This window comes from Lichenostomus cassidix, chromosome 1Ab (genome assembly GCF_008360975.1).
Source record: "Lichenostomus cassidix isolate B80296 chromosome 1Ab, HeHo_3.0, whole genome shotgun sequence".
NCBI classification, from domain to species: Eukaryota; Metazoa; Chordata; class Aves; order Passeriformes; family Meliphagidae; genus Lichenostomus; species Lichenostomus cassidix.
In genome coordinates, this window is record NC_139481.1 from 7,238,909 (window position 1) to 7,263,653 (window position 24,745).

Sequence of the window (24,745 nt, forward strand, 5' to 3'; positions counted from 1 at the left end):
CTTGATTCAATGTTGTATTTACAGTATGGTGACATATTAAGAATCCACTGAAATTGCAGCTGCTTCTTAGCTGCTCGTGCATGATCCCAAATAGGACACTGAGTATCTAAATACATGTAACTGCTGAAAGGAAAAAGGAGCTTAACCTAGGACTCCATTATCTGTATCCTAGGAGGCATCCCAGGAAAAAGAGATGAGGAAACCACTCAGTTAAAATTCATGTTAACTTCATATTGCTGCCACTGTAATCTGAGTTAATAACTTTCTTAGTGCTATGCATCAGAAAAATGTTATTTCACCCTACCTCTGCATTTTCCTTTTTCTGGATCCCTTCATATGTTGCCCCTTCTTTAGGCTGAGGTATCCGAGGGGCTTTGCCATCAGCAATTAGATGTACAGCTTCCACCTAAGGGAAAAAGTAACAGATTTCATGTTAGCTTGGTTCACTTCTTTTTTCCTCAGTCATATTTGTGAATGACAGAAAAAGAATTTCTGCCATAAGGTGAATTGGTTTGGGTTTATTTTAAACCGAGGATTTTCAAACTCTAAGGAACCAGAGCTGCCCTGATTCTTTGACAAATGAAACAGCCTTCAGAATTTGAAGGGAGTATCTAGTCACCAAACTTAGAGCACCTGCCTGAATTCTCCAGGACAAAAATGTGGCTCAGTATGATTGCATTCAACTTTTACCTTTTTCTTTCTGCAAAACTTATTTTTCTGCATTTAAATGGAGAGAGAAAAAATTATCTAATGAACAATGGTGAGTATTTTTAATGCAGTTTCTTTTATTCACTTCAAAAAAAATAAAAAAAGGGCAAGCATAGAAAATCCAAAGCTAATCCACCAGGTCTCTGAGCTTGAAACACCATCCTGCCCTTTTCTCTTAAAAACCTCAATCCTAAATTTTTCTTCTAGATGAACTTGTAAAATATTTTGTCATGTAAAAACTCTTTAAAAATCTATGGAAAGAGCCATATTCCAAACAAATTCAACTTCTTGCCATCTGTGGAAACAGAATATGCTCTGCCTGCTGTCAGCAACAAACATTCTGAGGTCACATCCTCAGCTGTTGTGCAGCTGCACAGCTCCAGTGAAGTCTAGGATTTGGCTGAGTACCACAACCTCTATCTTTCCAAATGCATGCATCTTGCCTATATTTCCTTCACTTTCAACCTCTTTTCCTCTTAAAAAGATGGTATTTGGTGCAGCTAAACATACCATAGCCTTTATTCCTTCTGGGAAGAGAAACCTGTTGTATAGGTCATCCACAGTATCATTTTGGCCAACATCACATTCTCGCTGCAGAAGTATTGGTCCAGTGTCCAAACCATCATCAGCCCAAAAAATAGTAAATCCTGCTTTCTTATCTCCTTGGATTAAAGTCCTGGGCATAAAAAAAGACTTACAGTAAATACAGAAAAAATGAATGTAGTCAGAATATCGACTCATGTGTTACACATTCATTTTCTTCAGGAAGATAGAAAAGAAAATCCTAACAATCTTGGATTTACTCTCATTGCACACTTCAGGGACCCACAGTTTTGATACTGTTGATGTGTGGTTTCCACAAAGTGACATAAGAAATGCTGCAGCTCAACCCAGCCTGTCTCACATAGTTAATTATGATAATTATTTTAAAAGTATTAGCAGTGGTAAGACTCAGAGCCAACTATGTGCAACAGTTATGACAGAATTTTAAAGATGGCAGCATTGAACAGCATATTATCTTAATAATTCATGGGTTACTGTAATTAGCTAAGCCTCATGGCTCATCTGTAGGTCAAGGGAAGTACAGTTGTCACACAGCTGAAAAAGAATTAAACAGAGTGGAAAATGATGGATGTGCAACTGTTTAAGGAAAAGTCATTAAGGGAATTAAGGGTATCCAGCCAGATTCTCAGCTGCTCTGAATGAACATAGAAATGCTTACAATAGACCTATGTCGATTTACCTCAGTCTGGGATCTGCCTCTGGATCCAAAGGGAACTTCAGCCATCTAAAATTTTTCAGTTCTCCTCTGGCATGTGTCTCAGAAGGATGGAAAATCAGACTGAAGTGTGTTTAAGGGAGCAGCCAGAAATGGTGAGAAAAATATTTCCTGCATGATTTTAGCCATTTGTATGCTAACACCAATGCTATTTTAAGTAACACATCTCTCATGTAAGCATTCCCTTGGCAGTCCATGTTGTAACAGGATTGTCTGATATCTGGCTCATACACAGGAAAACTCATTATTAATTGTAAACACTGCAAACTACATTATTAAAACGAGTGAAGCACACATATGTGCTGAACAAAGGACAAACTCTGAAGACATCTGGGGAAGTTGGCAGGTATAACAGAAGTGAAAGCTTGCAGAAGTTTGGCTAGCCCATATCAGATCTCTCAAACATCTAAGCAGCATTTCTTCTGGTTTTTATTATGTAAAAAGTCCAAAAGAGCACTCTGGTGAGAAATGGATGTCCTCAGCATGGCGAAGAAGGTTTCATGGGCAGATGTCCTTGATGCTGAAGATAAGAACTACTGTGTGCTCCCTCCTCTGTCCACCAGCTCCCTCCACAAAGGGCTGCTGGGAACAAAGTGGCAGCAGCTGGAAAAGACTATGAAGGAAGTGAGTGAAGAACCTTCCATGCCCTAGGGCCCTTGTTTGGACCTGGTTACATTCAGCCAGGCCTAATTCCCAAAGGTTTTCTTGGTTCTTAAGATTAAGGGGGTTAAGGCTCTGATCAGCACCAGGGCTGGAGCCACAACATGTGAAAAGTAGTGATGACAGCAAAGGGTGAGAGGGTGAAATACAAGAACAGTCAGCCAAGACCAAATCCCAGTGTAGTTTAAAGGCCTCAGCACACTGGCCTTTACCTGGGAAGGGCAGGAGCAGATAAATTCCTTTTGCAGAAGGAATATGTAAAATAGAGCAAGATGTGGTGATGCATCACTGTGATACATTCCTGTTTCTGCAAACCTTCACCTCAAGAACTTCCTGAAAGAGTTTGTATTTACACCTTCCTGGGAAATACATCTTGATGAGCTTCTCCTTCATGAAAGCATCCTTGTAGAACTCTGGGTAGGAGGTTGCACATTTTAATAACAGACTGCATAGAGTAAAAACTCCCCCTTTATTTGGTAAAATCCTGCTACATTATCTCTTTGCTGGCTGCCCTCTAACTTTTGATTAAGAATGAGCAATCATTTCTTATTCACCTTTCCATGTCTTTCATGGCTCAATACAAAGCTAGCATGTATCCTTCCCAATGACCTCTTTTCCAGTCTGAAGAGTACATAATTTGTCTCCAGTCAAGTGAAAGCTGTCCTATACCCTTGACCTCTTTCTTAGCCTTTTCTGGAATTACCTGGTTCATGTTCTAACTGAGATGCAGACAGTATTTAAGATCAATGAATCACAGAATATTCTGAGTTGGAAGGGTCATCCAGTCCAAATCTTAAGTGAATGGATCCTTCCATTCACTTAATGTGTCTTTTCTGAATAACAACAATTAATTTTAATACTGCTTAAATATAGTCAGGGGGTTGGCCCCTTGTGTGCACTGTTTTATGTTTTTAACTTTGAATTTGACTTCTCATTTGCTTACTCTCACATTATCACATTTACCCATTTACACAGAAAGTGTATTCTTTGTTACAGATTGAAATCAGAGTCATGGATCTAAAGTTTCCTGGCTTTCTCTTTCAACTTTTTAAAAACTGGTATTGCTTTTGCTGTTTCCCAGTCACCGGCATCAACATAATCTTAAGAAACAGAAATGCTGCAGGTTGTTTCAAATCTGCAACCTCAAATTTGCTTAAGTCCCCTGGACCTGACAAAGAGGTTGTTACTCATTCATCAGTTTCCCTAAAATCTCTTCTACTCTGGGTTCAGCTCAAGAGAATTGTTTTGACTTATTCTACACAAAGAAGGACTGTAGGAAAGTAACACATTAAGCTCCTCCATCCTGAATACCAGTACAGACTTACTTCTATGGTACTCTCTTTGATAAATATCTTTCTTAGATAAAACACCTCTATCACGTACATACCTCCCCCCTTTAACATATTTGGAGGAATTGTGATCATTAAATTTTGTGCCTTCATAAAAGTTGACTCTTTATTTCTTTTCTTGACTGTCTTACTCTCATTTTCCACCAAGTTTATGCTCTTTTATTTTACACACTGGGACACAACTGAAACTTTTTGAAGGATTCCATTACCTCTCTAATAGTCTTCTTAACATCTCTGTTTAAGTATTTCAGCTTAGCACTTTTCTCAGGAAGGCTTAAAATTAACAAAACAAAACAAAATATGCTTTTGCTTTGAATCCATCACACTGTGGATTCAGATAATCACCATGCTGCCTGTAAGACCCTTTTAAAATTGTCTCGTCATATTTAGATAATTTCTTATTGAATTTAGACACTGTGATTATGCCACTTCTGTTGTCACAAGAATTCCAGATTTAAGCCTATTGTGGTCATTATTAAAGTGTAGTTCTTTAAGGATAACAATTTGGACCTAATTTGTGCATTGTTCTGAGGACAGTGAGAAAAGGTGTTATTCTTGTGGGTTCTCTTCTCTTCTCTTCTCTTCTCTTCTCTTCTCTTCTCTTCTCTTCTCTTCTCTTCTCTTCTCTTCTCTTCTCTCTTCTCCCTTCCACTCTGTGCTATCTTAGGCTCTGTATCAACCCCTACTGTGAGTATCTAATGTTTGTGGGGGATGAACCACAAGGGCAGTGTCCTGCTTGTGGAAACTCCAGATTGTCAATTTGTGGATGTGAGTGAAATATATTAATGTAGAGATCACACCACTGATCTTCCCAGAGTAACAGCTGGAAATAATAATCAATCTTAGGTATGAAGTGTAATTCATGTACCAAATACTCAGCTGCTCCAGAGGAGTTCCTCCAGAGCAGTTGTGAGTCAACAGGGCTGTGCCAGCATTTACAAAGAAATGGGTGCAGACCATTTACTAACATCCCAATGGGACAATCACATAATTCTGATGCACAGAACTCACCAGTTGATTGCAGAAGCTCCTCGGTGGCGTGGTAGGATGGATGGATGGTAAATAATAGAGCCATGTTTTGGGCAGTCAATAACATCCATGGGGATAAACTGTGTACAGAATGGAAGGACATTTAGCTCTGCTCCAACTGATTTGTAGGCTGCAACTACTTCCTGGATAGGTTTGCCTTTAGCTCTCCATCTGGGGAACTTAAAAACAGGAGTGCCGTCCTTCTCCGCTGCCAGAGCTGAGGGGCAAGAACAGCATTATTTTCTTTCATTTAGTGCTAAGAATTCAAACTGAAATCAGAGACATATCGCATGACAACTCAAGCAGATCAAGTGTGTGAGTACAGAGTGCTCTTTGATCTGTTCTGTATTTTTAAAAACCTTTGTGCTTCGATATATTTCATTCATTCTTTGATTCTCCTCTCTACAGTTTATGTCACTCCCAGCTTCAGTTCACTCTTGGCAAGCAAGTACCAATGAAAGCAGAAAAGAATGATGAATGTTATTGACTACTGAACAGTGACATCTTGTTTCTTGTCCACTCGTTACATTTGCCTGCAGCTGGTTTGGTTTAGCAGGACTTAATTCTCTGCTTCAGCGATGTGAATGTGGATATGTGAATATGACTACGAAAAACTAAGATTCACTTATGTCAGCAGCATTTTGTCATGTGGTGCAAATAACCACAGATGCTAGTGGACACGTCATTTCTTCAAAATTCTGTTTACTGATGCCTTCTGGATATGCTTTCATTTATTTGTGAAACACCCAAAATTAGGCACAAAGGTGAGGAAAAAAAATTCAGTAATTGCAGAGAGAATCTGAAGATGGTTGATAAATTCCATTGCACAACCATTTAATAACTTACCATGGAATGGGCTAGTAAAGTCAAACTTTTTATCTTTGAGTTTTAAGTGTAGTAGGAAAAAAAGAAAAACAAAAAGAGGTATGCAAAATGCACCTAATTGAATTTATATTTCTAATTTAATTTGTATTTCTAAACATGTGTTCATATTTTACTTTCTCTTTTCTGTTTATGAAATTGGATCTTGATCTTGACCTGAAGCATCTTTAACCTGTTGACTTAGGTCTTAAGTAAACACTTATTTAAATATCATTCCATACAAGTTAGTTTGTACTGAAGTTACTTTTAGAAACAAAGATAGTACCTGTCTGAGAGTAAAGAAACTTTAGAAAATATTCATTTGAGACTTAAGCTTTTGAGTCATCTGGAAGTAAAAAGAAATGAAGTTATCTAGTAATTTAATTTCTTTTTTTTTTTCCCCGATCAGGAGAGATTGGGCTAAACCAATCCTGTGGTTTTAGTTAAACTAAATATATGATTGAAAAATTGGAAGATTTACTTAGTTACAGTTGTTACTAAATAAACTGTACAAGAACAATGTATATAACATAAACAAGTCATGTTACATTGTGTATAATATTTATATATAATGTAATCCAGCGAGACCTGGATAGTCACATTTTCACTTTCTAAAATAATTGTTGTCTTCTCTAATTCTTCCAAAGTGTGATTAAATCTTTTAATAAGGTAGAGTTGAGAATTATATGCTAGTCTGGGAGCACCATAGCTCAGGTAAGCAAAATTTATGTTTGATTCTTCCCTCATGAGAGTTCTGTAAAAACATGTCAGGACCAGATAAAAAAAAAGCCAAACAACCAAAAGCAAAAGAGAATTGAAACAGCTCACGGAATGTAGTTTGAATTTCTAAAGGTACATTCCATTCTGGCACTTCCATTTGCTAATCATACTAACTCACGATCTCTGTGTCACTGAGAAAAAACACAAAGTTACAACTCAGATGGCTCAGAATTAGCCACTTTGTCCTGCTGTACTCAGAACCCTGTCAAAGTGGGTTCTGAGTACAAAGAGTACAATTCTGAGTAAGCAAAACTTTCTTTAGGAAGACTAGAAAATCCTTCTGCACCTCGACAATGGAAAAAGGGAGAGCAAAGCCTCCTCCAAGCTTTTGAATGTGTTTTCCACAGTCCAGGTGGAAGAGAAATAGGCTCTGCAGGTCCATGGCCACATGCAAGCTTGTCAAAAAGGGCAGAAAGCCAGGGATAAACAGTCCTGGCTCCACGCCTTCAGTGTCCCAGCCAGCTCAGTGAAGCAGGTGACAGACATTTGTGCTTGAGCACAGGTTCAGCAGATATTTGCTTTAAGATACAGATCTAGTTCAGGATGAACATTCAAACAAGACATCCAGAATTATTTTGTTTTCTCAATATCTTAATGTATAGCCCTGCGTGGTTAGAAACAACTTTTAAAATTGCTTTTTAAAGAACTGACCAACTGATGAGGTTAAACCGGTTCTGGGAGTTGTGTTTGTTTAAGCACAGTCCTTGTACTGGATTTACTGTAACAAAGGCAATATTTGCAAGTCATTCCCATGTAGATACAACCTTCTGGTGAAAGGGCAAGTTTGTTATGTATGCCTGTAAATTTAACATTTGGATGAAGGTTACACTTACCCAAAGGATCAGCTTGTCCATTCTTGTCAGGCACGGTGAATACACCCACAACTTTATGTCCCTCTTTTCTCAGCTTGTTATAAACTTCTTGTCCAAAAATACTTTGACCTATAAGGGCTAGCTTTAGCTTGTGTTGATAAGCCTGGTAAAAAAATTAAAGCAAAACATGTTCTAGGATGCAAAGAAAATATTTTTCCCTCTTGCTTACATTTCCCTCTTGCTCTTTATCAATATTAGGTTTGATTTAAAATGGGACAGTCTTTCTCACTAATCACCTTTGAAGGAATAATAATCAATTTTTTGAGACTAAAGGCAGGCAACATACAATGCAGAGAGACTATACTTCACATGAAAGTATCATCTGATTCTGTCACTGATGTTTATATGGCTTTTTAGAATTTTCATTAGACAGACCCACTGCTTCTTATAAGAGGCTCCATGATTTTGTCCATAGCCAGAAATGAAAATACAGTTTTTGAAATGTGTATATAACACAGTTTTTGAAATGTGTATATAAAACACTTTTCTAGGCCTAATTTACATGCCTGGAACATGCTCTCTAAATCCCTATAATTAAAGAGTGGTATATTATTTGTGGTTAACATGTATAGGCTAAAGAAGTCAAAGTTGCATTGTTCCTGCCAAGTTAAAGTGATGATCATCCATTTGATACTGCTACAGAAAATAAAGGTGCAAAAGGTGAGGTTCCCTTGCTGGACCTCCAGTGCCTGCTGCATTTGGATCCCAGCGCACTGGACATGGGATTTCAGCTTCTTCAGGCTGAGCAGGTGCAAGTAACCACCTCCACCTTATCTTAAATTTATGATATTTGGAATCACAACACTATCATGATATCAGAATATCAGCTAATGCCATGTTTTTCAAGGTATTTCCTCCTGAGGAAACGACTTTTTCCTTCTGAGTCCTTATGGATTTATGTGACAGTTCTGTTCCTCTCCCACCCTACCTCCAGCACCTCACCTCCAATACCTCCTTTATCCCAGAACTGCTATTCCTGTAGCTGCAAGAACTGGATTAGGGTACTGAAGCAGGCAGGCACTGACAAGAAAAATGTGGTATATTCTTAACTGGATCTATTCACTGTCTAATTCATAGCACTGCCATGAGTCCTAACACAGGTCAGTGGGGGAGCAGGAATGAGCATGGAAACATGGCAGAAGGGTGGAGCTCTCTCTATATGCACAATCTTTGCATTTTTAGTCAGCCTTTGGAAAACGAAAACTGGAAACCTTTGAAAAACAGATGGGATATCAGACCTGGTTATAAAGGAAATGTCTGCACAGAATAACCAGAAAACTTACCTTCCTCAAAGCTGAATCTGGTACAAACTATTCCTAGACTCAAACCATACAGATCCCTCCTCTTAGGAGGCCTGAATGAGAGGTAGGAAATAAATCCATATACTCCCCACCCTTATTCTTAACTTCATTTTTCACAACTGGACTTTGACTTCCATTTTTTCCTCATGACCCATGAGAGCAAACAAAGCACTGTATGAATGTCTCAAACACTGATGTTTGTTTTGCTTGTAAGTTGGCACTTGTATATTTTTCTCCAACCTCCTCTTCCCTTCCTTAGGGTGCTGGGACATGAGCATACTTTGACTGAGTGGGTTATTGACTGGATAACAAATGGTCTGCACTGCCCATCAGATCATATGACAAAGAGAAAAGTCCTGAAAAACAGGTTACTCAAATCCACTGCAATTCTTTTCACAGCTGACATATTATGGATGCATTTTACTGGTTTCAAGTTACATTTTAGTTGTGCAGCTGGCTTTAGAAAAGGGAGTTAGGAATTGGTAGATCCCATTACAGTTATATTGAAGTGTGCTTTTTATTTTTTGTATAAAATATAGGAAATAACTGTTTTTATCGGAGACAATATTTTCCCTCAGAATGAAACTGCATAGTAAAACTGTCCTGTATTGCAGCATTACTCAGCACTAGTGCCACTGCAGTAGAAACAAGCAGTAAGATGCAAAGGTGAACTTAACTCAGGCCCTTGCAAAATCAGACTGTTATAATTGGCTGGTAAAGGATGTCTGTGAGACTGGTGATGGTAATATTACTAACCAACACTGCACTGCTGGCAGCTTTACCACAAATAGTTCACTATTTTGTTCTTAATAAAGACAAGACCTTGTTCTGAATTACCATGAGCACAACTTATCCTTGAAATCCTTATCCAGCAAAGCCAAACAGATGCAGGTAGTGCTCATTATCAATGCTTTATGGTGGATGTCTTTACCTTTACAGCAGAGATGTTGCTGCATTACAGAAAACAACTATTGGATTTTCCCAAGTATTTTAACTATAGCAGGCAAATTGGAGAAAGATGAACCTGCTGGATGACTGAACATGCTTGGCATCATATGAAATCCTCTGATTTCTGTATTGTGCTCATTTACAGTGGTAGCCCAACTAGTATATTGAATAAACATTAAAGATAGTCCAGATGAGAGTTACTTATTCTAATTCTGTCCCTTCATTAACATCTCTCAATAAGAACACAAGAGTGGAAGAGATCTTAGCTAATGAATCTTCTCCTCTGCCATCACAATCAATCTTGTCATATGATTACTTTTATAAATCTACCCAACCTCCTTTTAAAAGTACTTTTAAAGCACTCACTGCTCCACTCTGCTTTTCTGATACTTTGACAACCTTCTTGTAATTTTAAGTCCAAATTTATCACCACTTTAAGAGTTAGTTTTTCACAAAGGGTTTATTCACAAAGTGTTAAGAACATATGCATCCTCTATTCCTAAACTTTCAGTTCATGTTCCCCTGTGAACAAATCTGATTCTCATATTACATGGAATGGCATACCAGTTCCAGTTCCAAATCGTGAGTGGCTGTAAATCAACAGACTTTCAGTGAAGCTACACATGTTAAATTTGTGCTAGTTGTGGAACTGAGTCAACAAATGCTGAGAAGCAAACACAGAACACAATCCTCAAATGAACAACAAATACACCCAAACTGAAACTGGCAAGACAGAAGATTGCAGAGTGGTTCAGTCCCATTTCTTCACTGTAGTGCACAAACCCATTAGCCTGGCAGTAAATCATCTCTGCTATCTCACACTTAGAGAAAATAACTCAAATGGGGACTGGTTTCAATTGCAAGATGGATTTGGTAACTGTGCTGTGACCAGTGATTCTGGAGTTCTCTCTCCACTGAATGGTACATAAGTATTTCATGACATCTGATGAGTCTGGCCGTGCATTAACATACACTGCCATCAGTAGAAAGCAAGAGACAAACCCACCAGGCAGCCATGCACAAGATTTCTACTGAGTAAAACCAAAAAGAGAAAGAAATCTGTGTGGAAGGGCTTGCATGATCAGACCACAACTTCAGTTCTTCCTTTTTTGTTTTATTTGAAAAGTTACCGTTGAACAACTGCATGAGATGTTATAGCCATTCCTATCTTCATTTGGAAGCTCTCCTTAAGCATTTTTATCTAAAATGAGTTAAACCTGCGGCAGTGGGAAATTCCTGTAGAAGAATTTAATGTGGACATACACCCAATTAAAATGGAAAGTTCTGTAAGGTGACACAGAAAAGAAAAACAGTTTGGTGTTTTCTGTCCTACAGAAATGGCACATTTTGGCCAGTTCTGCATTGCTAGCATTCACCATGAAACAAACTGTAGAAAGGAATTTTGTTAAAGAACGCCAAAACAATCTTGGTTTTCAATACTGTACTAGGTGGGTACCCCATCATCATCACTAACATACATGAAGATTAAATGTTTTATTGTTTCTGACAATGATGTTAAGAGAGTATTTCAGATTCCTTTTGCAGCTGCCTGGCTGACGATGAATGTGTAGCATGGATGAAAAACGCATGTGAAGGTTAATGGCCATGAACAATCAGAGTGCAACTCTGGCTGCACTTTTGTAAGATTACCCAATTCCTGCAAACAATGCAGTTCAGGTGGCTTAAGGAGATCCAGCCTTTCTTTTGTGACTAATCATAGAATAACATAGTTATTATGACAGTGCTGCCAAAATACAAGTATTTAGAAAGTTAGTGTTCATTCTACTGAAATTCTGCTGGTTTCGCTGTCTGAACTTTTAATTTCTTCTTTAGCACTTTATTTTGTTTATAATATAACACAGATTAACAGTAATTATGTTTCCTTAACTCAAGTCCTCATGATTTGAATGAAGAAAGTAAGATAAAGGTAGAAGCATAAAATTTGAGAACTCTTTGTACAAGCAGTCTTATCTTGAATGCTCAACATGTCTGGATCTTCATGTCTGTTTCACTGACTCAGTATGAAAGCACAGATTTAAGTTTAACTTGTGTATTTAAAATTCTGTCCATACGATCTGTTGATAATATATTGGAATTTATTTTCCAACACTCATTAAAAATTATGTAGTATTTTAGTGTTGGATTCCACTCTGGTTCTGTTTTTTCCCAAAGCACTTAATCAAAGCTAAAACTAATAAATAGAATTAAGCACTGCATAGATAGCAGCTTGACAAATGCTAGTAACTATCTTGTCAAGTTCTAATTCCTAGAAATGGAAGATAAGTCCAACAGCTTTTTTTCTCTAAGAAGAGTCTAAAGTTACAAAACCTCTCCACAGGAGAATATTTATTTCAGAGATAAAAATAATTTTCTGTTACTGCCTCTTTTGTGTGTGAATCTAGCCTTCGATTGGTTATCAGTTTTTAAGTAAATTTCCTGAAAATTAAAATTTAGTAACTGCTACTCTGAGTACAAATCTTACTGTCAAAAAGATTATAGAAATTTACCTAGTTTGTATAAGAACTCAGTGAATCTAAAAATATTTTAATTTTACATCTTTCAAAGATGATCACAGAATGATGCCTCTTTTGAAAAGCAGTACTGCAACTTTATTTCTCGTGACATTCCCCTACATGTGCTAAATTCCAATGCCTGCAAATAGAAACCTATAGTAGAGCCCCGCCCCCATCTACATACACATCCAGGGCAATGTGTTCCCACTCTTCATTCATTCCCTTTTTTTTTTTTTTTTGGCACTGCTGGTTGCATTTCCAAAAAGCTTGTGTTAAATCTCCTTATTCTAACGCTTTCCATGCAGATCCTTTGGGAGGATCGCCGTCCTCACACGAAATTGAGCAGCCAAACGAGACACAATGAACAAGCTCTAGGAAAGAAAAATCCCCCAGCCTCACTCAGCTTGCCAGACCTACACATCTGGTCAGCTTGGACTGGACAAGGCGTGCAGGGAGCGATCCCTTGCAGGAGTTCTGCAGCCTATATATGCAACAAGACATACAGAATGGCTTGAAACAAATGCGCAGAGCTGTAAAAGACTAAACCGTGGGGTGCCGAGGAATTTAGGCCATCAACTTCAACCCTGAGCAAGCCAGCATCCCGGAGCTATGAACTGGCCATGAGAAGGTCACAAACGGAGCAGGCCAAAGCGGGGGGGCTTCTCTCCGGCACTAGGAACAACCCTTCTAACTGAGAAGACAGCCTTCAGCTTCTCCCAGGGCAAACGCAGCATGAGGGAGGCAGCGAAAGGCTGCAGGCACATTGTTCCTGACACGCGACAGCGGGGCACTATCACGGCATCGCTGCTGCCTGCTCCCCGCAGCTGCCAGGCACATCCCTGCAGGATGCAGCGCGCAGATGATGGCTGCGATGCCGCTCGCCCAACAGCCGGGCAAGATGCAGCCTCTGCAGCCACAGCGAGCCCTTTCCCGACCTTCCCGCGCCCGTACGCGCTTTACCAAACCCTCGGCAAGAGACAATACTCATCACATCCCGGAAAATACCCGCTCCCGCCATGCCCCTCCTCGCTCGGCCCCCGGTTGCCCCCCGAGCGGTTCGCTCCCGGGCTCGGCAGGGCACGGCACGGCACGGTACGGCACGGCACGGTACGGCACGGCTCGGCGGGACCCGACTTCGCCGCCGGCCGCCCCGCGCTACTCACCGCGGCCGTGGTGCAGAAGGTCCGCAGCAGGCGGGGGGCTGTCCGCAGCATCTTGCGGCCGCCCGGCCAACAGCGAGCGGGCTCCGCGGAGCGCCTCGTCTGATGCAACCCGCGCCGATGTCGCTGGCGCCGGGCCAGAGCCTGCATCCGCGGCGGCGCAACCCCGCCCGGGCCCGCGGCCACCGCGGGGAGCGGAGCGGAGCCGAGCGGGGCCGCCCCGCACCTGCCGCCCGCTGGCGCCGGGGAACGGGGGGGCGCGGGGCCGAGCGGCTCGGCGGGGGCGGCGGGGAAGGGGCGGGGAGCCCGGCCAGCGCCTCTGCCCCCCGATCCCGGCCGCGGCGGCTGAGCCTCCCCGCGGGGACCGAGGGCAGCGAGCAGCGGGGCGGCATGAGGAGCTCCCGGCCCGCCAGCACGGCAGGCAGAACTACAGAATCCCTAGCTTTGGAAGGGTCCGGTGGGGATCATCCAGCCCAGCCGCCCTGCCAAGGCAGGGTCACCTAGAGCAGGTTAAACAGAAATGCGTCCAGGTGAGGTGGAATGTCTCCATAGAGGCAGACTCCTTGGGCAGCCTGCTCCACTACTCTGCCACCCTCAGTGGAAAGTTCTTCATGTTGAGGTGAAACTTCTTGTGTTTTAGTTTCCGGCCATTGCTCTTCATTGGTGGGCACCACCAAAAAGAGTCTGGCACCATCCTCTAGGCAGCCTCCTCTGGGGTATTTGTAGGCATTAATGAGATTCCCCTCTCAGCCTTCTCTAGACTAAACAGACCCAGTCCCAGAGCTCTTGTAAGAGAAATGCTCCAGAACCCTCATCATCTTTGTGGCTCTCACTGCATCCTCTCCAGTAACTCCTTGTCTTTTGTGTGGTCACAGCCACCCAGATGGCATTTTGCAGTCTGAGGTGTGTGCAGTGTCCCCAGCAGTGCCCCAGCCAGCTACAGCTTAGGGGGACAGAGCCCCTCACCTTCAGCTGTGCCCTCTCTACCGAGGCTGCTGGCGAGACATTCCCTTGAACCTTCTGTGGCAGTCAAAGGTCACGTAGATTATCAGCATTAATTTCTTTCATGCCAGTAATACAGTTAAAAAACGTTAATGACTTTCTGGAAATCCATATCACCACCACTGCCAAGTATTTTTAAAGCAGCTAACTCTACTTTTTTTTTTTTTTTTTTAATTTACCCCTTGAATTCTACTAATAAAAGTGTTTCAACTTCAGTATTATTCAGAAGCTACAACAAAATCTTCTTGTCAGAGGTGTGGAGAAGATCTTGAAAATACAAATCCAAGGTGCTAAAAAGACCAGAAAGCAAGTGAAAATGACCCCAAAAGGGAAGGAATAGCAAAAGCAAGAGTAGACAGAATGGCAGTAATGTAAGAATCATTGCTAAATAGGTCAGGTTTAAACCCCAGCAACATTTAAAAACTTGAGTGCGTAATAAACTGAAATACATGATGTTCTTGTCAAGAAAACAAGGAAGACAAAAATGAAAAAAATTTTCTGATGGCCAAGTTGTGAACTCAGTTAGAGAGGTCAGAGGCAATGCTTAAGCCAAAGTTATGACCTGCAGTCACCTTGCTACAGTTAAAAATACAGCAAAGTCTTACCTAACACATGCAAACGTTCATATCTCAATGAGACATTTTTATGCTTTCCTCAAAAGAACTGCAGTAGTAATCACCAGGGTTTAACTCCAAGGCCCTCACCCTCTTCCTCAGGGTGCTTCAAATGCTGAGCAGTACCTTAAGGACAAGGACTGCTGCAGTAGTGCTGCTCCCTCCCTGTGCAGAGCACACAGCAAGGAGAGGTGAATTATGCCAGTCCCAAAAGGAGTCAGGTTGGCACAGCACAATTCCCCCACAGAGTAATGTTACACAATACTTGCATTACAACTCTCATACCATAATTCATTCCCTGATTTAGTCCCGTGTAGCAAAACTATATCCTGCCCTTGATTCAAGGCTCTTAGCAGTCCCATAAGCATAGGTGGCACTTATGAGTGGAATCAACAGAAACTACAAAAACCTTTCAATTAAAATAAGCACTGCACTCCAGTTTTGCAAAGAAAATTCAACAAAGAAAAATCACTAGTCAGTTCCTGTAATTTCTTCTCTAGGGGGTGAAAAACCTACAGGAGTACTTGGCCACTTCAGTAAAAATTCTTCTCATGCTGGTGTCACATGGAGTGTGTGGTGATTTATTAGATTCTGGAATAATCAACCAAGGGAGTTAGTGACTTTCTTTGCTCTGAGATATTAAAAACTCAACAAGTAAAATTAATCAAAAATTTCTATTAACAAAGAGGGACATTTGTTTATACAAGTGGTTCCTTCTTTAGTATTTGTGGTACTGTGAGTTTAAAAAGAATGGTGTACAGTAATTCCAGATTTTCATAAAGAAAGTCAAAAGATTTTACTTTGTGGTTTGTTCTTGAAATAGTACATGTTCTATTGTTATTGGCTACTTCCATGGGTAAGCAGCCTCATATCTTCCCATTATCTTACAAAAAATCTACCAGACCTCATTGCTAAAGGCATTCCTTTAAAATACTCTCTGCTCAAATTGTACAATAAACCCATTAAAACTCACCATTTTGTTGGACTAAAATGCATCATTTAACTACTAGAGGAGCTGTTGGTCTGAATTGCCTGTTGTGAATATCTTTTTTTCCTTTTTGAATTGGCAATTTCTTTCAAAAAGATCAGGTCATGTTGTAGCAACACAAGGTTCATGCACAGCTCAGTTTGCAGCTGATCAAGCCCACTATCTGCTCAAATAAGAAGTATTGACAATCCTTACTAAAGGAATGATGCACTGCCTCTGACAGTAGGAGGAATGAATGTGTGTGTAGTGTTCTCATGACTTGATGGAAGCTGCACAAATTCCACACAACCGAGTGCTACATTAACTACTCTAACAGCTGACATCAACACAGTCCTAGAATGCAAAGTTTGGAACTGGATTAAAGCATTGCTGAAGTTCACAAAACTTCAAATCTTGGTTTGTGATCCAAAATCCTCTCCAGCTAGAACACTACACACTTGGCATTTAACCACTGACACACAAGCTTACGGCAAAATACCTGGTTTTCCTGGGGAAGCAATTTGTAGAACTTGTGGCTCCATTCCCTATACACACACAACACAGACAATACAACAATGCAAGTGTAAAGCACCAAGGTGTAATTAGTTGGCAAACCTTCATCTCCAAACACAATTCCTAACCTAGTGAGACAATAATAGACCTCCATTTACTTCACAGACTACTCAAGTGTTAGGTGACAAAAGGGAAAAATCACAAGAGAAGGTGTCTGTTGTCAGCAGAATTATTGGAATAAAGAAGAGCTGGGAAGGAAGAATTGGGCTTTACTTTAGATTTCACAGCAGTAAGAGAGTAGGGACATGAATGGGGATAAAGGTGTGCCAAAACACAGACAAGGAGAGTATCTGCATATTATCAGAGTGATGAATTCATACATATGGGTTTTAACAACCACTTAACAAATTTCCTATTTAGAATTTCAAGTGCAAATAGTTACAATCAAGATTCTTGGTATCCAGAAAATGATGAGGCTGATCTCTTTGACAGTGAGCAATAGGTCTTGTATGACATAGTAAACTCCAACATCAGTGTTAAACATTGTAACAGTTACAGTGCATTCCTCTGGGCTTTATGTTGTTGGAAAAAGTGACACAAAGTATGAGCACTGATTTTTGCACCCCAGTCAGAGAAGTACCTGGCAAATCATCAATTTCTTGATAATCTGGGAAAAAAATCCAAGCTCCATTGGCTACTATGTTTGGAGCACATTTTATACATTAAAGTTCCTTTTTTTTTTTTTCCTTCCAGTTCTGATCCTTTTTCTTAAAGCCAAAGTTTAGCTTTGGGGAAAAACCTACAATTATCCCTAGTAGGCTTTTCAGCATGGGCTTTTTTCTTTGTGTTACCAAATTTTCAAGAGTTAGTGCCGTTTTTAAATGGCAAAAACTGATAGGGGGATATGTTTACAAAAACTATTCAGCAGTTAAATGTGCTTGTTCAACAGCAAAAATGTACAAAATGTGTTTGTATGTGCAGAAATGTACAGAACAAATATAAGACCTAATGCAGCTGAATATTTTAAATCCTCGTTGATGTCTGTGAAAAAGAAGCTACTCAGTGTCTTTGAAGACATCATCAGGACTTGGCAAGATGATTAGGAAAGACTGTTCTGCACAGTGTGCACATACTGAAGTGCTTGGGAAACTGCTTGGAATCTTCCAGGATTTGCTTTCTTTTGAAAATCATGCCCTGGGACTCAGTAATCAACTAAATTAGCTCTGCACAGGCTTTTTGTTGTTGGAAATCAGCCTTGATGGGGCTTTTCATGATGATTAAAGATTTGGTCATAGTTCAGACTCAAATTCCTCAGGAGTACTTTAGAGTTCACCCAGTTTTAAAGACCGAGTAATTAAAAAAAATAAAGTAAGGCTTTGTATGGTTGTTCACTAAGTATGTTAATTGCATGACAAGTTTCAACTAAAATTTTATACAACAAAAACTTTCATGTTCTTCTGCTTGCTGAAGCAAGAATTTATAGGAAAGTTACTTTGTGTATTATCTCTGCAACATTTGTACTTAAAACTTCTATTATTTTAAATTTTTTTTTCATAGGGGGTCTTAACTAGACAACTATTTAAAACCTTGCACTTGACATTTCATTTTTTCAGACTAAACAAAAAGAGGCATATATTTGATGAGGAAAGGGAATTATTTTAAAAATTTAACAAGTAGGAAGAACCATCATGTGCAGATGCCTTACTCATATGGATAACTGGAGGTCTCTCAAATTCCATACAATAGAATAGAAACTACATCTGCAAAAGCTGTTGCTATCTTTGTGGAGTAGAGCTGCAAAGAGCAGATCTCAGATGGTAAATCCTTTCTGGGAATTCTGCCACAAAAACTTTGAGCAAGATCTTTATTTTATTTAAAATATTCAGAGCTAAGCATCAAGCATTCCTCAGACAAGGAACATATAGAATAGTTGGTTTTCTGCAGATACAGCAAGTCAAATTCTTTCTCCTGTAAGTAATTACAGTTCTAGTAATTACTAACTCTGTCAGTCTTGGTGGAGCTTTGCCTGTATACACAAGTAGCAATTTCTGCTCTGGGTGCCGATTTTTAATTTTTTTTTAATACAATAGCTTCTGTTTGGATTGTTAAAGTTTTCAATAAGCTTTTAAATATCAGAAAAATACCACTGAAAAATACCAGGCAACTGTATTGTCCAATGTAGACTATTTCCAATTGGGATTTCAAAGGAAAAAGGATTTTTAGTACCTCATGGAATCAAGCCCCTGTTGATTTATGAATCCATAGATACCTAACCATTTCACTCCATAAATAAAACAGCCATAGTACCATATCAATTCTGCTATATTTTGGACTTTATTTGCTCACCTACCCTTTCTAGTACTCAAGTGTAACAAGTAACTTCAGCTGGAACATATTTATGTTCACATTTCCCTCAGTTCCTGCGAAAGTCCATTATGAAATTTCATTTCATGGTCATCTTGGCCTGACCAAAAGAAATGATTGTTTTATCAACTATGTCTGTGTTCAGCAATAGTCAGCTTACAAATCACTGGATTAAACAAAGTCTAAAGACTTTTCTTACTACTCTATTGCATGAAGATTCTAACAGATATTTGAGCAATCTTAGCCATTCCTATGAGTTTGTACCACATAAAAGCTTCCTGGTACAAACGGAAGCTCTGTCACCCAACTTTCAGAGTTTATGTTTATAAAATGTCAGTAATTTCACATGAGTGAACAGCACAAAGCCATTCACTGATAAGACAGCCCAGCAAACTTATCGATCAAATCCGAGCCATTCTTGTGCCTGTGAGCTTCAAGATAAAGTCTAAATCAGATTTTCAGAGAAAACAGAAATTCTAGCAGGAGCTACAATTGACCCAAATAATTTCAGTGCAAGCAACAAAACACTGCCACCTAGGGAGCCAAAGGAAAGCCAATTATCAGTCATTTAAACGAGTGGACCATGAATTGCAGCCTAAATTTAACTGGTGTGCTTACTTGAGTATAATTGTGATTTTTTTCCCCCCAGTTATGATGCCTCCTCCTTCATTAAAAAAATGTAATATTTCAATGCATTTTCTTTTAAAATAATTTTCTTTTTCCATATTTAAAATAAGGGCTACATCACTGATGCTGTGGGGATCACAGTGCACTCTTTGGTGTGGCCATTGCACAGCCACCCAGTTGGATTACCTTGCATCCAGTTTTGATGATCTCACAACCTTGCAATAACCAACCCTGCAATATTTACTTTACAAATTCAGTTTAGATGTGAAGAATGAGGGCCCTGCAAATGCCAGTTCTGCAAGTTTCTACCTTTTACCATCCTGCAGAATTCAAGGACACCTTTTTCTGAGACAGAGAGCAAAAGGCCTGATGACTACTTTTAAAGCAGCCTGAATGCCTCTGCTCATGTGGAGTCCTCCACAGCTGAAAGAAACAGTGTTTGTTTCAAATAAAGTTTGTAAAGAAAACTTGTCTATTTTTTTTGTTTTTTTCAAAATTGGAAGGCATACATTTTGAATAAATGTCTAGCAGCCATACTGAGTTCAAGTAAAGCTGCATAGACAGCATAAAATCTTTAAAATCTAGCATAAGGTGTGTTTTCATTTTGTGTGATAATTATCATCTCCTCAGACACTTGTGTGCACTGCCAGTTGTCAATGTCCTGCACAATTAAACTTCTGGTTCCATTAAAACACAATGTGAACATCTTCCATTTGCATAAGAGCTAATGAGTGGAGAAGATGTATTGACATATTTACATAATGATTATTTGACAGCATTTTCCAAATCAGAGTTCTCTCCCTTAAGAGAAACAAAGCAAAACAAAACAAACAACTTATTCCAGACATTGTTGGTATCATTTCACACAAAGCTAAATTTGATGTCTTCTTGCCCAGGTTGGCCTCTTAGATTGCACTTTAAACACGAAAAACTCATCAACAAACATGATCTTTCAACCAAACAGATCTTTCTTTCATCCCTAGAAACTTTTAAATCAATAGATTCCACAGGATGGATTCCTTTTAATCATAAAACAATCAGAAAGTAGGTGCTATTTTCAGAACTGTTGCATTACCAAGTTAGCTTTTACAGACGGTTAGCTTTTATGCACTTACTGATCCATCTCTCATCCGAGTTGCTATTTTTGCTGCTCTTTCCCCACTGACATTGCTGATGCTCTGGTGATGCTGCTTTTGAAGCCATTTCCTTTTCTGCTGACGCTACAGATTCTGCTGAGGCAATGAAATCGCAGTGGTCACTGTTAATGGCCCTGAGTGACTTCTTCTCTCCCTATCCCAAGTACTTCTATTTTTATTCTGATATTACACCCGCAGGGCCCTGGGATAAAAGAGGAAAAGTGGCAGTAGGTAGGTAGGTAGGTAGGTACGTAGCTCCTGGCCCTTGTGAGCACAACGACAGTATGAGGATGAGATGGTTCAGCTGTCCCTGAGCTCCAGAGCCTCCCGGAGCCGGACAGTCCTGACATCGCCTCCTTCCTCAGCCCCAGCAAGGGAAGCGCTGCGGCGGCTGTCAGGACATCGCTTTTAGAGCGATTTAGAGCTTTCTCTCCTGCCAGCAGCCCGGCAGAGGTGGGGCAGCCGGTGCCAGAGGGGCTGGGCTGGGGTGCCGAGCCCCAGGGGAAAAGCAGAAAACCTCCCAAAGCCCCGCTGCCTCCGAGGCCGACCTTTCCTCAGCAGCACGACCGGCTCAAGCTGCCGAGGGTCGGAGGAAAGAGGGGAGGGAGAGAACTCCCTGCCCCGCCGCGGGCAGCGCCTCACACCCCGCACGGGCTGAAGCGCGGCGGGGCCTCCAGGCAGTCCCCCTCAGCTGAGGCACCCTGGCCGGCACAGACCCTCGAGCACGCCGGGGCTTCCCCACGCTCCCCCTCAGCTGTGGCAGGGCGGGAGGAGAGGAGGGGCGGCGGAGCGGCGCCAGCGCTGTCCCGCCTCCTCCCCCGAGCCCAGGCTCCCCCTCCGCCTCCATTTCCCGGCGTGCGGCGCGGGCGCGGGGCAGGAAGTCCCGTGCGCCTGAGTCAGGGGCGGCCGGGCTGCCGCTGCCGGGCTCGGCGGCGATGGCGCTGGAGACCCTCTCCCCGGACTGGGAGTTCGACCGCCTCGACGACGGCTCGCAGAGTGAGCGCCCGCGGAGGGCGGGCCGGGCGGGGCCGGGCCGGCGGGTGCGGCGGGAGCAGCCTCGGAGCGGGGGCAGGCGCGGGCTGGGCAGACCCTGCTCCCCCCGGACCAGACGCCGCATCCCCGCCGGGAACGGGAGGGAGGAAGGGAGGGAGGAGGAAGCAGCGGCGGGAGCTGAGCGAGGTGTCCCTCCCCGGCTCCCCTTGGCCCCTGCCCCGCGCCCTGCCGCCAGCCCGGCGCTGCTCCCCTGCGGCCAGGCCTGCGGGTGGGCGGCCGCTCTGCCCTGCTTGCCTCCCACCAGTCCCTCCGTAAAATCGGGGTTCTTCTGGGGTGCGGGCAGTGGCTTTTCCAGCCCTCCATCCTTTGCTCCCGCTGGGCTGTTGCCTCCGATGCCCCCCGTGTGGCAGGGAGGGCCAGGCTGCTGTGCCACCCTCTCTTTCCTCACACGAACCCAGCTTGTCGTGGGGACGATGGTTCTTCCCTTCCCGGTCATTTCTCGTGGCTCATCATTTTTGCAGTGGCTTCCTTGGTTATCCACAGAAGTCACATCAAGATCTGTTGCAAGCAGTTAGTTGTGCTCAGCTCTCATTGCTAAAGGCTCTCTGTCGCGGCAGTCGGGCGGTCACTTGCAGTTTCACCTTTAGAACGGAATTAAATAAGTCCTTGCGATGCTCCAGTCTCTAACCCAGGGTTCGTGTGCCCGTCAAAATCCACGTTTTACTCAGCCTGTGGAGGTGACCTAGTTTCTAAACAGGGAACTTATATGGTTGTCAGACTGTAATACACACTGTAAATTGAACGGTGCCAGATTAATTATACCAGGTGTTGCTGTGAAAATATGTCACTCATGGACCAACTGTTTCACATATAATGTTATCCCAAGGGATGATACTGTTGTGCCATATTCATTTAGTCTGGATTTCACTGGAAACTGAAGCTGTCCTGAGCAGAGGTTCTTGCCAGTGCTCTAGTTGTGGAAAGGAAAATGTAGCTTTTGCTCAAAATGCCAGATCTGCACTAGTTTGACCATGACATGAAGTGCAGTGCCAAGAAATTTACATGATTTAATATCCCCCATTACCACCATCTCAAGGGTGAACAGACAGGCTCATCTGCCATCCAGAGCAGCACACAGTGTTCTACAAAAAAGCCAAACAGTCCTGTGACTAGAAAAGCATTTTTTGTTCTTCTTGTCTACTTTAACTTTGTATCACTTACCTTTAGCAATTACAGCTTTCTCATTTGAGTATGTAAGATGTTAAGTAAATCTAGTTTGTTACATCTCTATCCTAGATATGTGTGGATGTGGCACTTGCAAATCCTGCCGGCAGTGAGTTCACTGAATGTTGATATTGCTGATTTTATGAAAGAAGTTAAGATTAAGTTGGGAGATCTGTCCTGCTGAGTTGATCTCTTGCACTGTTCCAACTATAGTGCTTTAGTTTTATTACCTGAGGAGAAACTAAATCAAACTTTATTGTATACAGATTGTACCTTATGAAGTATATATGCTGCTCTGAAGAAAAGGATGATATCTGCTTTCTATTATTTCATTTTCTTCATATGCATGAGTCAGTTTATTTAGGAAAAATGTTCTGCATCATAGAAAGCTTCCCTCCAAGTAATTTTTTATGAGTTCAACTCTGTCTGTCTCTGGGTAGCTAGGAGCTTCCACTCTCGTCTCACTAAGAAAATGAGAAATTATTCACATCTGTCTCTAATTTTTAGATGATCAGTACAAAGTGGCAAATTGATAGCTATCAATAATTAAGTATTTGAAAGTATTTAATGAGCTGTAATGTTGCTCAAATCCATCATTTGTCTGCTGGAAAGGTGACAGTCTCTGGATCTCTAGCAGAGGGCTGTTGTGAGGTTTTGTTTCAGAAATTCTCAGATGCTCAATGCTTTTGTTTCTTAGGGAACTGATTTGAACAGCAGTGCCAGTTTCCTACTCTTGTATGACTTTGAAGTTCTTCCTATAAAGCCCCATGACTGTCAGGTTTTTTGTTCTTAATTTGTCTTTTGTGTGGAGGGAGATGTGGTTGGAGAAATACCACAGTACACCTCTATAATGTTTCCCCTACTCCAGATTTTCTGGCAGTAAAGCACTGAAGCTGCCATGGTGGCTGGTTAAACTCCATCCAGCAGGGCTGTGCATCTGTCAGTGTTCTACTGGTTTTCTGCAGCAGAGCTTACAGAAGATGCACTGGAAAGAACCTGAAAGATGAGATGGATTTAATGGAATAGAATAATTCAATGATACAACTTGAGGGCTAGGCTTCAGTACCAGGAATGCTGCTGAGGGAGAGTGTTTTGTTCACTTGCTTCTTATCCTTCTACAAGAAATTCAGTCTCCTGATTTTGACAGTGCCTGTGCACTGTCTAGGCTGCAGGTGCTGGTAGAACCCAGTGGCACTAATGCCATTAATGTGGGAAGTGTGCTGTGCTCTGCAGTCTGTGTGCCTTTATGGTTGGCATTGCTGCTGCTTGCAAAGTACTCTCTTAAAATTAATTCAGGAATTCACTGCAGTCATTTTTCCTTCTCAGCCTCAACCTTCTTGTACATAGTCCTTTTCATCTTTTCCCTATCAATTTGTCTTCATTCATTCCTCCCTTTCTGCCTAGTGCAGTGTTTTAGATATTTTTCTGCAAAAAATGTGTCCATGATAGTTGATTCATCAGTGCTCTTCCACTGAAGTAGCCATCAGTCGCTATTTGGCTCAGTTGTTTGCAGTGAGGATGAGTGAGAGGCTGAACATGCAGAATAAAAGAATATATTATTTTTAACTTTTTAGGCCAGTCTACTTGCTGAAAAGGGCACATATAAAGCTATGTAAGAGTTGAATTCTTGTTTAAGAAAAGTTCAGTTGTTCAGCCGACCTGCATTCTCTAACTTTTTTTAGATAATCCTATTTGCAACAAACAGCAGAAGATCACAAGCAGTTAGATTTGTTATCTAATTATGGGGAAAACACTTCAATCTTCAAATGAAAAAAGGATTGTACTTTCTGGGTGTAGAAGCCTTGAACTGTAATCATTTACTCCATGGTTTGGATTATGCAGCTA

General features: G+C 41.4%; 2 protein-coding genes across 5 annotated transcripts in view; one reads left to right on the plus strand and one right to left on the minus strand.

Moving 5' to 3' along the window:
• The window catches only part of ALDH1L2 (aldehyde dehydrogenase 1 family member L2), a 36,329-nt gene extending 15,196 nt beyond the window's left edge, over positions 1-21,133 (minus strand). The window contains exons 1-5 of one of the 3 annotated variants that reach the window (XM_085049658.1): positions 20,663-21,133; positions 7,500-7,641; positions 5,008-5,242; positions 1,219-1,384; positions 305-406 (exon numbers count right to left, since the gene is read on the minus strand). In XM_085049658.1, coding sequence (XP_084905784.1) covers positions 305-406; positions 1,219-1,384; positions 5,008-5,242; positions 7,500-7,641; positions 20,663-20,677 — 660 coding nt within the window. In that variant the 5' untranslated portion in view covers positions 20,678-21,133. Of the gene's footprint in view, positions 1-304; positions 407-1,218; positions 1,385-5,007; positions 5,243-7,499; positions 7,642-13,463; positions 13,683-20,662 lie in introns of those variants that run through there. The other 2 variants (XM_085049657.1, XM_085049659.1) reach the window with 2 other exon arrangements.
• Positions 21,134-21,521: 388 nt separating this feature from the next.
• WASHC4 (WASH complex subunit 4) overlaps positions 21,522-24,745 on the plus strand; it is a 35,967-nt gene continuing 32,743 nt past the window's right edge. For both annotated transcript variants that reach the window (XM_085049661.1, XM_085049662.1), the window contains exon 1: positions 21,522-21,679. In XM_085049661.1, coding sequence (XP_084905787.1) covers positions 21,619-21,679 — 61 coding nt within the window. In that variant the 5' untranslated portion in view covers positions 21,522-21,618. The remainder of the gene's footprint in view (positions 21,680-24,745) is intronic.